Genomic DNA, 16,037 nt, shown 5'->3' with positions numbered 1-16,037 from the left:
AGCAAATGGCGGCTCCCGCGGAGTGGATTTTCGGCCCGAAACCCCAGCCCAGCCAACAATTTCAGTCCACTAACTCTCCCTGTATAGACAATATTCAAAAAAAAAAAAAAAAAAAGGGCGGGGTGTACTGAGCTTTCTTTGCCTCAGGTACTTAAGATCCACTGCTGATTACCCATTCAGCTTCTCTGCAGGGAGCAAAGTGAAAGAGGAAGCATTTGGGCGCAAAGCGCCCGCGGCTCTGAACAGGAAAGCGTCTGGGAGCCAAGAGTCTCTTTTTCAATCTTTTTGTTTTTTTTTCTGCTGCTTGGCCGGGTGGTCCACTACAGACTAATGGTGAAAGGAGCTCTAACAAGCTGTGCAAAGTCTCTATTAAAGCCGCTACTCTGAGCACCAGTTTCAGCAGTTCAGCAACCCCCGTTCGCAGCCCAGTTCGCTATTTCATAAAGGCTTGGTTAGATTCCCTTCACGTCGCCTCCTGAGCTGGGTGGGTGAGGGGGGGGGGCTGTTTGCCGTGCAGGTGGGGACCCTTATCGCCGCGCCGGGCCCGGCCGCCGGGGGCCGTTTGCAGAACTGGGCAGGCGCTGGCGGCCGTTTGGCGGCGGCTGGCAGGGAGACTGAACCTCTGCACCGCGTGGCCAAGATTCACTCATCTGGGACAAACTGTCACCTCTCATAAACTTACTGATTCCCGGCAGGTCTCCTTTCCACGGAATTTTGCTAGAGGTTCCTCCGTAGGTAGATTCTAGGTGTATTAATGGGTCTTTCTGATCGCGTTACTGTGGAGATCCTGAAAATACTGCTTCCTCCCCGGCCGCCATGTTGGGTCTCGTCTTTTAAATTTATATTTCAGATTTCGTAGCTGTCCCTGGGAAGATCCATGCAGCTCCACTCCATGGTTTCTCTGAGCAGGTCAGTTTAATAGACGATAACACTGAGAAGCTGGTACATGGTCAGGACCACTATTCTAGAGACAGGCAGCTAGTGCAGAGTTTCAGTGAGGTCAGAACTTGCTTGATCTTGACTTCATTTCTCCTACTTCAGGCTCATTTTCTGTTAGCTTTACCATGTACATATTTTTGGTTCATGCGGTATTATGTTTATGGTTGTTCAAAGTATAGATGATTTTCACTTGAATATCTCCTATGCCAAAGCTCCAGTAAATGATCCCAATTCCTTCTTCTAAAGACCCTTCAGCAGTCCTTGCAAGTGCAGAGTTACCAGTTTAATAGTACAGAGTAACTATTTAGACAGTTATCCTGAAGTTTCATAATTAAGACTTGAAGTCCACAGAGTGATGGTAACCACTTCAATAAAAAGCAAACAAAATATAACTTCACAATTAAAGACTGTGTGACTTCTCATAATACAATCTGTGAGCTTATAAATAGTCATTTTCTCAGATTAAAAAAAATTTCCAGAGGTTCATTGTTTTTTCCTGAAGAGATAATTATACTGTTATATTTTCTCCAGAATTTAATTTTCTGATGACAGGGTTAGTATAAGTAGATTAGTACTTCATCTCATTTGATACACTGAAATTAGAATGGTTTATTACCTGTTTTATTGAAGATCCTTATAATAGTGTTCAAAATTATTCTCACAGAGTTAAGTAAATTGATAATTGTATATTTTCTTAGATGACCCTAACCTTTCTGCTTGATAATTTCAACTCATTTTAATTTTAATTTGGAGTTTTTATAATCACTTCAGGATCATTTGTTGTTATTAATGAATAGAAATGATATGAATAACCTGTCAAACTTTTTTGAACTGTTTCTTTTGTATAATGCACACATTTTGACTCTAAAATTGAAAAACTTTTGCGTAATTTAGGTAATTTCAAAAAGCAATCAAGTAACCAAAGACACAGCAGAAACTTAAAGCAAATTTAGCAAGGAATATTAGACCAAATGAAAAAAGGATAAGAAACCACCGAAAGGAGGTGTATTAGGCTTTTTCAATGTTGTCTTAAGGACATTGCAGAACTTTAAGGCTGAGTGAGTTCCTAAGGATGAGCCCCTTTACAAACGAAGACCTTGGCATTGTGAAAAGTGAGCGACAGCTTTAGATCAAGAATGATCTCATCAACATCATCATCACCATTGTCCTGGTTGAAAGCTTAGTTTAAAAATTTTTTTATTTTTAGTTACACATGACAGTAGAGTATATTTGACGTATCATACATATGTGGAGTATAACTTTCCATTTTTAGGTTGTACACGATGTGGAGTTTCACTGGTCGTATATTCATATATGAACATGGGCAAGTTTTGTCTGATTCATTCTACTGTCTTTACTAGTCCCATTACCCCCTTCCCCCCATTCCACCCTGTCCAATCCAGTGAACCTCCACTCCTCCCTCCCCCCACCTATTGTGAGTCAGCATCCACCTATCAGAGAGAACATTTGGTCTTTGTTTTTTGGGGGGATTGGCTTATTTCACTTAGCATGATAGTCTCTAGTTCCATCCAATTACCAGCAAATGTCATAATCTCATTTTTTTCTTTATGGCTGAGTAATATTTCATTTTGTATATGTACCACATTTTCTTTATCCATTCATCTGTTGAAGGGCCCCTAGGTTGGTTCCATAGCTTAGCTATTGTGTCAAAGGATTATTAAAGTGCTTATTTTATGCTAAAAATTGTATATGTTTTATCTCATTTGTTTTGTTCTGATCCTTAAGCAAGTTACTTTAATTCTATTTATAGAGAAGAAAACAGGTTTAAAAATTCTAGCCAACTTGTTAAGGTCCTAGAGGTAATAAGTGACAGAGATTGGACACAAAACTAAATTTTCCCGGCCCTTAACCTAAGCTGTTAGCCACCAATAATGTGTGTGGGGGTAAACCTAGGAAGAACATTAGGCTCAGTTGCTCATTTTAAGTCTCTGCCTTGTCATTTGCTGTTAAGCAAAATAAAGTTTCATGTTATAGCCAAAATAATTTTCTACCAATGTGAACAATTTAAGAACATATTATTAATTTTTGTAGTTTCCCATTTTGATTTTTAATAGAGCTTGAACTGCAAGAATATTTGACTGCTATTTTTTCAGGGACTTCAGAGGGCTGGATTTTTTCAAGGAGCATTTATAATAAGGCAAAGTCCTGTGGATACAGAGCAGTATTCTCTAAATGTGTGCTGATCACTTTTTCTGTCTCTTCTCAGGAAAAGCTTGACGTGGGGGTGAGGAAAGAGGTTGATGGCATGGGAACATCTGAGATAAAATACGGTGACTCAGTATGCTACATACAACACGTGGACACGGGCCTGTGGCTTACCTACCAGTCGGTGGATGTGAAATCCGTGAGAATGGGGTCCATACAACGTAAGGTAGGACTGCATGAAAACAGTTATCATTGTACTGTGAACAGGAAACACGAACACAAGTCCAAAAGAGGCAGTGAGCCCTTTCAGCCACCTGCCAAAGTTCATTACTTTACATACTGAAGGTCACATCCCACCATATGCTTTAGTGTCACAGCCAAGTGAGGCTGTACATCAAGCTGCTTGCCAATGCACACAACCCCATCTGCACATTTTTAAAAATGGGAGCAAACAGTGGAGAAAGTGAAATAGTAATAAATTGTAAATTTTTAGCCCATGTAACCCTAAAAAATCCCATCACAGTAGAGTCTGGTTTTCTTAGGTAAACTACTTTGTGTAAGTCACAATACTGATATAGAATTATATAACACAATACAGAGTTATAGAATTCATGCATTTTAAGTATGTAGTGAATAGATGCACTGAATTCTGGATTCTGGTGTGGTCTTCCTAGTTCCCTTTACTCTCTATCCATGTTGCTACTGAGTATGTCACTGACCTTTCCTCCGTGGTACATGAGTCCCTTTTTTGGGCTGTCCCCATTTCCCTGTTCTTTAGCCAATATCTAGATGTGGCGCTCAGTTTTCCCAGACTGTCCCTGACAGCAGCACTCCTTGGAGTCCCTCAAAAATCCAAGGCTTTTACATACCTGTCCCTTTGCTGTTGGGAGTACTTTGAAACTTGTGTCTGCCCAACTCCTGTCCATTCTCAAGGTTAACGGTGAAGATCATTTAGAAGTTCTCCCTGTCTCACTGATCCACTACACCTTCCTTTCTGTTCTCATTAATGTTTGTATATAACTTATTAAATTTTATATGCTCTCCTTTTGCCATTGCATTTACTAGGCCATGAGGTGTCCTCATCTTCGAGTCCCCAGCGGAGCTCGTAGTAGTAGACTGCTCATGTTTTTTTACTTGACCTGGAGCACATTGCGTAGAACCAAATAACAAGACATGTTATTTCTAGAAATGTGAAACCTTGGAATGAAAGAATTCAGTGAGGCAGGCGTTTTTATTTTCAGTAGATTTATGAATCACCATCTATACACACACAAACAGTGTAGGTCACTTGCTGTTGTTATCATACTGAAGGGAGGGAGTCTGAAGCTGCGTTGCTGGGTCTGGCTCTGTGCATCCTGGGAAACTTTCCCTCAGAGTTTGGGATGTCGGTCCTCATTCAGTTCCCTTGCAGGACCATTACCATGAGATGATCACTTGTTTTTGAGTTCTTTGATCTAGCTTCATAAATAATGGACTTGTCTGTAGGGATTCAGTGTATGTGAAGCATTTCTTAGGTCCTACTGTTGAACCTGGTTGGTGTAGGACTTTTGGAAAATTTAAATACACACAAGGCAAAGAGTGTAACAAGCAGAGAAGTAGCACCTGCACGATCCATTGTTCACTATCATCAGTGCTCTCCTTGTTTCTGTGACACTTCCAGGCTCCTGCCACTTCATAATAGCTTGTGACTGTTCCTCGTTTTCAGCTAGTAGGGGTAAACTTTCTGTAGTCATCAAAGCTTAGATGTAGCATTTTAACAGATGGCTGCACTGGTGCTACCATACACACACCTCTATGTGGAAGATTTCTGTTTCCCCGATGGTTGCCAGGAGAGTTGCCCAGCATTCCCTCCCAAATTACCCCTGCCTCTTTGGCCAGCACAATCTTTTTACTCCTGTTTCACAGAAGTCGCAGGTTTTGCATCCATAGAACAACTGACATTATTTTTATATTTAAGTAGTCTCTTGCTATTCTGATTTTACTTAGCTTTTAAAAGTTAGCAATGATTGCTGAATTTTATCAATTAAAGGAGATAAAAATCACATTTTAGGGCTAGAGCTGTGGCTCAGTGGTAGCACACTTGCCTAGCATGTGTGAGGCACTGGGTTTGGTTCTCAGCACCACATATAAATAAATAAATAAAATGTCTATCAACGACTTAATAAATTGTTTTTAAAAAATCACATTTTAGTGTTCTTTAGTTCATTGATGAATAAGTCATAGACATCCAATTTTGAAAAATTTCTACATAGAATAAGCTGTACTTGACTAGTGTTATTATTTTGAAATCCTAGATTTGTATATATTTTATTCAGAATTGTTGAAAATGTATTCATAAGGAAAGTTAAATTATTTATGGATAATTACATTGGCGTTTCATACAATTTTCATATGTTATGAAGTGTCATACTTCTTTGGTCTTTTTTCTTCTATTAAAAATGTAAAAATGGCTTCATTAAAACAGATGCTGAGGTGGGCACAGTGGTATATGCATGTAATTCCAGTGGCTCAGGAGGCTGAGGCAAGAAAATCACAAGTTTAAAGGTAGCTTCAGCAATTTATGGTCTCACTAAATTGCTTAGGACATCACTCTCAAAAAATAGAAAGGGCTGGGGGATGTGTCTCAGTGTTAAGCGCCCTTGGGTTCAATCCCTTCTACCCCAAACACCTCCTCCTCCACTCACACTCACACTCTCACACTCTTTCTCTCACATGATTCAGCTGTAGTTGGCCAAACCTGTGTCTACATAGGTCTACCATCTGTTCTTTGAAGGTTTATCAGAACTCACTTGTGAAATCATGGAGTCCTAAGATCTTTCAGAAATCGAACCAAATCATCTCTCTAATTTTTTCTACAAAAACCTTGTCTAATTTTGTACCTTAGTTGGAGAGAATCCTTTTGATGATTCTTTTTGTCTTCCTCCTTTTTGAGAAGAAGTCATGTTATGTTGCCCTGGTTGCTCTTAGCTCCCTGGCCCAAGTCATTCCCCTGCCTCAATCTCCTGGGTAGTTGGGACCACAGGTACCTGTGCCCCTGCCTGACTACATTGATTATTCTTCATTTGCCATGAATCCATCTTTTTCCTCTGGAATACCCACTTTTCGTCATCTTTTTTCCCCTGCTGTAGAATTGCACATAGTATTTTATTATTGTAATTAATTTCCCATCTTCTTTTGTTTTATTTTCTATTTTATTTTTAGCTTGGTTAGTGAGAGGTTTATTTATCTTCTCAAAGAATCAAATTTTGTGCTTATTCATCCTTTCTAGTGCTTTATTTCTAGATCATTAATTCCCCTTTTTATCTTCATTAATTCCACTTTTTCACTTTATTTGGTTTTGTTTTTATTAAAGTCATAGAATGAGTAATGAGCTCTATTATTTTAGTAATTCCTTTTTAATGAAGGCATGGAGGGGTATAAACTTGTCTGTGTATTGTGTGTTTTGTGTGTGTCTGTGTTGTGTGCCGGGGATCAAATCCAACACCTGGTGCATACTAGGCAAATACCCTACCCCTGAGCCCATCCCTAGTTCTTTTTCCTTTTCATTTTGAGACAGTCTCTCACTAAGTTGCTGAAGCAGGTCTCCAACTAGCTGTTTTCAGGCTCCTGGGTAGCTGGGATTACAGGTGTGCACCATTGAGCCTGGCCATAATCTTGCCTTTGACTGCAAGTCATCTTTATCTCATTGAGTTTGGTGTTGGGAATTCCTCTTTACTTGCTTCTTAGTATATAATTTTAGTTGCAATCACCAATTTCAGTTCATGTGCTACTTGGCTGGAAGTGTCTCCTGAAATGGGGCACACTCTAAGGAGCACATGCTGTGTGGTTCTGCTCACACACAGGCACAACTGAGCCAAGCTGTGGAGTCTGGAAGGTGGCAGGCTCTGCAAAGATGGGGCAGGAGGGAGCTCAGAGCATGGGGTGGGCCTTTAAATTGCTCTGGTGTTTTTCTTCCTGATTGGATGTTGGTTACACATATGTGTTCACTCTGTAAAATTAACTCAGCTGTTCTCTTAGAATTTTTGCACTATGTCTCCTAATGTTATCTTTTCATAGAAACTTCAAAACAGAGAGCCTGACAGAAACGCTAATAAAAATACAGGGTTTTGAACTTCGAGGCTTGGGAAGCATTGCTTAGGGCTTGGTCAGCCTCTTGGGAGCTGCTGTGTAGCCGGTGACGCTGCAGGAATGGGATGCAGTGTGTAATCTCCCCTTTGCCTCTTGTTCACAGTTTGCTGAGGCCAGAGATCATTTGTTGAATATAGATGTGTGAAAATGCCCTGCTGTTTCATTCAGCTCAATATTTATTGACTCATTCTGTAAAACAATAACTGAATGAATATATTGAAGGCTAGTGTGTACAGAGAGCTGAGTGTGTTATTTAATCTGAACATGACATCATTGGGTTGCCTCCACCTACTTCTTGATTCTGTTTACTGTTACTGCTCAGCAATTTTGGAGCACATCATCTTCATGATGGCTTGGGAGGGGGACATCTGGAATAAGGGCATCACTTCTGCTTTCTTACAGGCTATTATGCACCACGAAGGCCACATGGACGATGGTTTAAACTTGTCCAGATCTCAGCACGAAGAATCACGCACAGCCCGAGTCATCCGGAGCACTGTCTTCCTTTTCAATAGATTTATAAGGTACTTTTGCTTTTGTTGTCGTGGTGATTTGATGTTTGTTTTCATCTTCTTTCTGGGTTTACAATATGCAATTCCAAAATGTAAATGTCAGCAGAACACAATACAAAATGCTGTAGACAATCCTATGTTTCTTTTTTCAATGAAGGATAAAGGATGTGTTTTTAGAAGTTGTGCATGTAATTTGTAATTGAGAGCTACAGGTAGGGATTACTCTGCAACTTGTGTTTGTACTAGACTGACTTAATTCCCTTTGACAGAGGAAATAATGAAGCCTAGATGTTGGATGAGTTTCAAACTACATTAAAAAATAGTGGTCCTTGTAATAATTGATTTTTTCACCTAATGATTGAAACAGTTCCATATCCACACACTCAAACGTGGCCAAAGTGTTTTCTGCTAACAGTGTATCAGTTCACCACATGACCTGTACAGGACGGATATCATCTCTCTTTAAATTTGCATATTTGATGAGAGGAAAATTTTCTTAAAATATGCAGATTTTATATATACAGATAAAGCAATATAATGAAGGTGTTAGCAAGGTATACATTCTTACAAGTTTGTACATGTACCTTGTTTTTTAAAATTTGCTCTTGTAAATTTTGGGAATGGATATATTTTATGTTATTGATTATATTTCTCCTTTTGTTGATTCTGTTATTTATTAATGTTTCTATGAGGCTATTTCTTATATAACTTGCAAATACTTCCTACAATGTATTACTTTGGGAAAGAATTTTAAAGTCTTTTCTCATCATAGCTAAATGGTTGACCATTTTTGACTTTCCAATGTAAGATCTTTCCTGCCCGGTATTATAGTACTATTTTCTTAATCATTATCTTCTTCTTTTATAAATCATCCCACGTGTGTTTGTGTCGGGGGGAAGGCATTTGTATGACTGAAGAATGTGCATAGCATGCAGCCTCAGAGTATCCCTAGTGTTTATTTCATTTCTTTGCCTCATTTAAACTTTAAACTTCATCAGATGGAGTAAGGCTTAGAGACTTAAGAGATGGGGTAAGTGTCATGTTAATATTGTATCCCTTGTTTGTATTTTATTAATTGGATTATTCTATATGGTACTTCTTGTAATAAATAGAAAAATTATGAAAATGATGAAACTGGGAGTAGATAAATTCTATTGATAAAATTAATATGGGATTTCACTCAAAAACTTTAGAATAGTTGCAGTTTTATTATTTTCACTGATAAAGGAGAAGTTAAGTATTCCAAAATGATAACTTATTTTCATTTAAATGATACATTTTAAATGTTTTGAGCATTATAAAGTTCAAAGCTAATTCTTATTAATAAGCCTTTTATTTCTAATATATGTTTTGATGTCATTAGAAAATTTAATCACAAATATATCTTTGCAGGAAAATATTGCCAGACAATTTTGTTGATGCAGAGAGCAAGACTTGGAGTATTTTTGCACATTGCATTTTGTTATGACTATTCAGTGATACTAATGAGTATCACTGAATCTACTAGAACAGTGCTAGTCTCCGATTTTTTTTCCATGGTATCTGTTTTTTTTTTTTTTTTTGTGTGTGTGTGTGTGTATGTGTGTGTTTTAAACAAACATTTTACCTTGGAATAATTTTGATTTAAAAGCATCATGTTTTAATATGCTTTCCAGACACATTCAAAGCTTTAAAACTGAGAATCTCAGTAAACTCAACAAATGATCACATTCCTATCCACTAGTGTTTTGCTTCAAAGGTGAGAACATACACCTTAGTCTTCTTTCTTAATCTAATCTTCAGATTTGAAAGCATTTAAAAGCATTTCTTTGAGATAATACAAAAGCACTTTAATATGTTATTTACCAGTTAATATGCAGATTTTTTGAATTGACATCAATAGAATATATTTTTTTGACTGCTAGGAATTAAACAGTATAGAAACTGGTGTCAGTGACCACAGTACTTGAAAGAATTCCTCTTCAAAAATAAACAAACAACAAGCAAATGTTAGGATTATGAATCTGGAAGATGTGGCTTCAAGCCTTAAAGTGCATGGTACTTTAAAATGAAGTCTGTTGGTTTCTAAATATTTTGACCACTAGTTCTGTCGGCTTTGGTCCTGTGCCTTTAGGTGAGAGGCTTCAGGCGGGGTTGCTAATGGATGTGTTTATCCTGCTGCTGGAGGGCAGGAGACCTTTCCTTCCATATGCCTTTCACAGTGGTGGAGGGAGTGAGTAACTCTGTGAATTTATCTGTCAAAAGACAGTAACTTAAAATCCCGGGTCAGTGACAGATATTTGCTGTGATTTCAGGGGCCTGGATGCTCTCAGCAAGAAAGCGAAGGCTCCTGTGGTCGACCTACCCATCGAGTCAGTGAGCCTGAGTCTGCAGGACCTCATTGGCTACTTCCATCCTCCCGATGAGCACTTGGAGCACGAGGACAAGCAGAACAGGCTGCGTGCCCTGAAGAATCGGCAGAACCTCTTCCAGGAAGAGGTGAGTCTGCCCATTTCTTCTTCTTTGTTTTCTTGGGAAGACAACTTCTTGGTGGGGAAAATTCTCCTTGAATTCTGTATCTTTCCACTTTGAGGTGGAGGGCAGCAGGTATGCTAATGCACAGGGAAGCATGTCTGAGAGGTGCATGGTCATTACTTTTATTTCTCTGTCAGTAAGTGTTAATTTTACAGGATGAAACTTGCCACTCCTTTGGGAAGGGGTATGTACCATTATCTAAGCCCTCAACTAGCCAGTTGTGAGCACTGTGGTTTGCTTCATGTTGGTTACATAAATATAGAACCTTAATCAAAATAAAGGCATTGGAAAGCATCAAGGGCCTCTGCAGGGGCCTGGGGCTTCTTGCAAGTGATGCGTCAGAACCACAAGAGCTCTGTGTGCAGAGGGAACCTGCACTGAGACTGCCCCCAGGAGTAGGCGGAGTTCTGGGCTCCCTGTAGGAATAGGCACCCCAAACTTTTTTGTTTCGACAGGCATAAATTAAATTTCTATGTCTGATTTTTTTTTCACCGAACTTCCACTGCTAAAGAGTTGGTGAACCATACTTTATAAACAGAATAACAGGACCAAGTGAGTGATAGGGCGAATATCCCGATGTTTTGTCAAGCTGTACCTCACATTCCAGAGCTTCCAGGGAAGCTGTCAGGGTTGACAGGAACACCTGGAGGTCAGCAGTGCTGGATGTTGTTCTCCGTGTTCCTGGATGAGGAACAGTCCTTTTTTCTATGACAAAAAAAAATGTTTGCAAAAGTATCCTAGAAAAAAGATTAGAGGACTTTGCTGAGTGCCCATAATCCCTAAAGCTGTTTTTGAGTTATAAAGCAGTTTTCTGACATTTGAAAGTGACATGAGGTTTTGAGATTTTTTTCCTACTACATGTAAGAAAGAAATAATGTAACAGAGACCACTTTAGTATGAAAGAAAAAAAATGTCAACACAAACTAAGATCACCCCCACCTCTGTGGAGTGATATATTGGAGCATTTAACTTTATATGCCAAGTTATTGCACTGTTTATTCACTTTCTGAAAGAATTGAACCTAAATTTTAAATGTTGATTTAATTATTATTGACCTCAGCTTTAATTAGGTGATTTTTGTTTTCCTTCTTCAGTTTGTCATATAAGACAGTCTTCATAGGACCTTGAAATGTGTTTAGGTCTGTGGCACCTCTTAAACTGTCTGCATGAAATCAAGCTAATTTAATTAGTCATTTCTTTATAGCTTTTCCTTTCATGTGCTTCACCTCATTTTGAAAACCTTGATCTAGGAATAATAATAAAAGCATATTTTTAAATTTAGGTTGCTTCTTATGGAATTGTATAATGAAATTTTTATAGTCTGTTTTATCTTTTTTTATTGGTGCATTATAGTTTTACTTAATGGTGGGATTTGTTACATATTCACACATGCACATGATAAAATAATACAATTTGGCCAGCATTACTCCCCAGTATTCCCCTTTCCCTCCCCTCTTCCCTGCCCTGGTTTGTATCTTCTACTCTACCAATCTCCCTTTGATATTAATGAGATCACCCCCATCTTTCTTTACCTTTTTCCTCTTTCACTCACATGTGAGAGAAAACATATTAATCTTGGCTTTATGACTTTGACTTATTTCATTTAACATAATTTTCGAAAGTTTCATCCATTTTCCTGCTAATGACGTACTTTAATTTTTCTTTATGGATAAATAAAACTACATTGTGTGTGTGTGTGTGTGTGTGTGTGTGTGTGTGTGTGTGTGTGTGTATGTGTATGTATGTGTGTGTATCACATTTTCTTAATCCATTCATCCATTAATGAACACCTAGGCTGGTTCCCTGATTTGGCTATTATGATTTGTGCTGCTATAAACATGGGTTTGCTATAGTGTGCCGACTTTGAATTTTTAGGGTAAATACCAAGTAGTGGTATATCTGGGTCATAGGTGATTCTGTTCCTAGTCTTTTGACAAACCTCTATACTGATTTCCATGGTGTTATACTAATTTACAATCCGGCCAACAGTGTCAACATGTTTATTTTTCTTCACAACCTCTCCAGCATTTTATTATTTGTATTTTTGCAACTGCTATTCTAACTAGAGTGAGATTAAGTATCAGTGTAGCTTTGATTTGCGTGTCCCAATTTGTTAATGATGCTGAACATTTTTTCATATATTTGTTGACCCTTTTTCTTTTTTTGAGAAACTTAGTTCTTTTTTATGTTTATTAAATGTTTTATGTTTATTAATTGTTTTATGTTTATTAATTTGTTTTTATAAATTTTTTGAATTCTTAATATGTTCTAAGTATTAATCCCCTGTCTAAGGAACAGGTGGCAAAGATCTTTCAGTAGGCTTTCTTTTCCTATTCTTAATTTGCATTTGCTTTGCAGAATCTTTAATTTGATGCCATCTAATTTATTAATGTATTTCCTGAGCTTTAGAGGCCCTGTTGAGAAAATCTTTGCCTCTTCTTATATGTTGGAGTGTTGATGCTACATTTTCTTCCAGGAGTTCCGCAATTTCTGGTTCAATTCTGAGGTCTTTGATCCATTTTGAGTTGACTTTTATGCAGAGTGAGAGAGAAGCATCTAGTCTCATTTTTCTACGGGTGGATGACCAGCTTTCTCAGAAGCATTTGTTTTAAAGGCTATCTTTTCTCCAATGTGTCTTTCATTTCTAAGATTTCTGTTTTACCAGTATGAAATGACTTTCTAATTAAGTTTCACTTGAATTCTGTTTTACTGGATATGAAAATGGCTAGTTCTGCTGGTGTTCAGACTCTCTTCACATGGCATTCCATCCTTTCACTTTCAGCCTGTGGCTGTCTTTGCCTGTAAGGGATGTGTCTTGCAAATAGCATATAGTTATGTCTTATTTTATAATCCATCCTACCAGCCTCTATCTTTTATTGGAGAGTTGAGGCCATTTACATCCAATATTATTACAGAGAGATGTTTATTAATTTTTGCCATTTTGATTTATTTCTTATGCTTAATTTTGTCCTGTTTCTCATTTCCTTAACTACTCTTCCAATGAGATTTGTTCATTTGTGAGCTCTAGAGTTAGTTTTTTATTCCTGCTATGTGGAATATTTCTGTAGGTATTTTCTGCAGTGCTGACTTAGTAGTCATGAATACTTTGTTTTTGCTTATCTTAGAAGGTCTTTATTTCTTTTTTGATTCTGAGGGATAATTTTCTGGATATAGCAATCTTGTTTAACAGTTATTTTCTTTCAGGTCATGAGACACATCATTCTAAGCATTATAGAATTTTAGAGTTTATGAGAAATTGGAAATAATTCTAATTGACTAGCCTCTAAATGTCACCTGACTTTTTCGCTTGAGGCTTCTGAAATTCTATTCTTTCTCTTTATTTTAGGCATTTTAATTATAATGCATTATGGAGAATTTTTTTTTGTTGTTTAATCTTGACTGTTTGGGGTTCTGTATTTGGATGTCCATCTTATTGTCAAGGTTTGAAATTTTTCTGTTATTATTTAACTAAAGAGGTTATCCATGCCATTCACTATATCTCATAACCCGCTTTAATTCTGATGATTCTCAAATTTGGTCTCTTAACATTGTTCCAGAGTTCTTGTATATTCCCTATCATGGTTACTTATTTTCCTTCCTGTAATACTGTCTAAATGTTTAAGGCTGGCACTTTGTCTTTGAGCTCTGAGATTCTGTCTTCAGCATGGTCTACTCTAACAGGGAGGTAAATGAACATTTAATTTGATTTATTGTTTCTTTCATTTCCAAGATTTTTGTTTGTTTGTGTTTGTTTTACAATATGTGTAGCTCATTATTGAATTTATCACTTTATTAACTGCCTAATTTTTTGGTTCTTATTTGTGTTCTTTTGAAGTTCACTGATCATTTTTTATAACCATTTTTTGAATTCTTTATGATATTTCATCCACTTCAATATCATTGGTAGTCATTTGCTGGTGAATTATAAACTGAGAAGATAATGTGTTACTTTGTTTATTCATATTTTTTGAATTCCTGGGTTGAATTTTATGTATGTTTTAGAATTGATTTCTCTTCCCCTATTACGTGTGGGTCTTTTTAGGGGATGATCTTATCTTGTCAAAGTGTCTTTTCTTTGTTTTTGCTGTAGAAATGAATGTCCATGAGTGGAAACTGAGGAGTCCCACCAACTCATCCTACTTGGAACTTAATCATTCATTTGAGGGTTTTGACTTTTCTATTATTTGTAATAAAGTGTTGTTGAAGTTTGAGTATAGTTAATTTGGGTGTAGATCAAGGTGCGCTGTCTCTTGGTTGAGTTTAGTTCAGTAGCAAAGTTTATTCCTTGTGAACTTGTAGTTTCCTTATAGATTCCCAGCACTTTACAGAAAAGGTAAAAACCAAAAAATAAAAATTGAAGCGAAACTATTATACAGCATTAAAATAAATACCCTGTGTTTACTATGACATCTACAACACTAGTCACCCAAACATAGGAATGATGGGGTCAACACTTGCCAACAGCAAAAACAATACATAGTTGTGAACAAGAACTGGCATTATAGTAAGCAGAAGGTGTCAACGAAACCATCCATATAGTTAATAACTACAACAGCATGAATGGTGGAGGCAGCAGTTATATGGACCAAATAGTTCTAAAAGATGGTGAAAACACAGTTCATTAAGAGAAAAAGAAAATGTAATAGGAATGTGTAAAAAAAAAAAAAAACCTAGAATTTTCCAAAATGTGAACCAAGAGAATGCAGAAGAGATGTAGCAAGTGAAGATTATCAAGATAGAGGAGAAGTTGAGTGCAGTATAATCCCAGAGGCTTTGGAGGCTGAGACAGCAATGGTGAGGTGCTAAGCAACTCAGGGAGACTCTGTCTCTAAATAAAATTCAAAATCTGGTGGGGGATGTGGCTCAGTAGTTGGGTGTCCCTGAGTTAAATCCTCAGTACCCAAAAAAGAAAAAAAAAGATGGAGGAAAAAAAATAGCAAGAACAAAAATGGTAATAAAGAGAACAAGGGGATTTAGCTGTTAGTGGGAGAAGGAAGAAGAGAAAGAATAAGAAACAAAACAAAATGTTATAACTCTCAAATAATTAGGCAAGGAAAAGTAACTGCATTAAAAATGCTAAAGATGATAAAAAAGAAGTGTGTGTGTGTGTGTGTGTGTGTGTGTGTGTGTGTGTGTGTATGCTAAGAACTGATCAGCACAGCAGGAACACCAAGAAAAAAAAAGGAAGGAAAGAAGATGCTTAATAAAAAATGAATGAATTGTCTCTACTAGGTAGTCAGAACTGTCCAGGAAAGATGGATTATCAATGCCTATGCCTGAGGGGGGTTCTTTCCATTTCTCCATGGGCTCTGTACCCCTTAGAATTACCCCTTCCTTCTCTTGCATTGCTTGTGGAGCTGCCAGCTGGAGTGGCCTAGGATTGAGGCTGGTGGAGATGTTCTCAGCCTCCCTTCTCACCAGAATAGGTAAGATGGAGAGGGAGGTCTGTCCTTTGGAATTCTGTCTGCACAGACCATCTCCCTGCACTCCCGGGTGGGCCTGCTGCAGAGTTCTCTGAAGGGAGTTCCGTGAGTGGGCTTAGGTCTAATCAGGCCTCAGGGCCTTGCTGGGTGGTGTCTGCCAGGGGAGACTGGGCCAGCACACCCTAGGGCCTCGCAGTTGCTGACCCCTGCTGGAGTCTGGATCTCAGGATCCTCCCAGGGATTCTTGTGGGGGGGGGATCCAGAAGTTGGAACAGGGGAGCCAATCCTCCATCCCCTCTGCTGCCCACCGACACAGCCTTCCCAGCTTATTCCCAGAGTGTGTCTACACCTGCTT

The 16,037-nt window shown here is 38.0% G+C and overlaps 1 protein-coding gene across 1 annotated transcript in view; it reads left to right on the top strand.

The window, feature by feature from the left end:
• The window catches only part of RYR2 (ryanodine receptor 2), a 610,498-nt gene that overhangs the window by 306,226 nt on the left and 288,235 nt on the right, over positions 1–16,037 (top strand). Inside the window, exons 13-15 of the mRNA XM_081299889.1 lie at positions 3,167–3,331; positions 7,636–7,757; positions 10,040–10,223. Of these exons, the coding sequence (XP_081156015.1) occupies positions 3,167–3,331; positions 7,636–7,757; positions 10,040–10,223 (471 nt within the window). The remainder of the gene's footprint in view (positions 1–3,166; positions 3,332–7,635; positions 7,758–10,039; positions 10,224–16,037) is intronic.

This window comes from Spermophilus citellus (assembly GCF_964194105.1).
Source record: "Spermophilus citellus genome assembly, chromosome: 6".
Classification (NCBI taxonomy): domain Eukaryota; kingdom Metazoa; phylum Chordata; class Mammalia; order Rodentia; family Sciuridae; genus Spermophilus; species Spermophilus citellus.
This window is presented reverse-complemented; position numbering and strand designations above follow the sequence as displayed.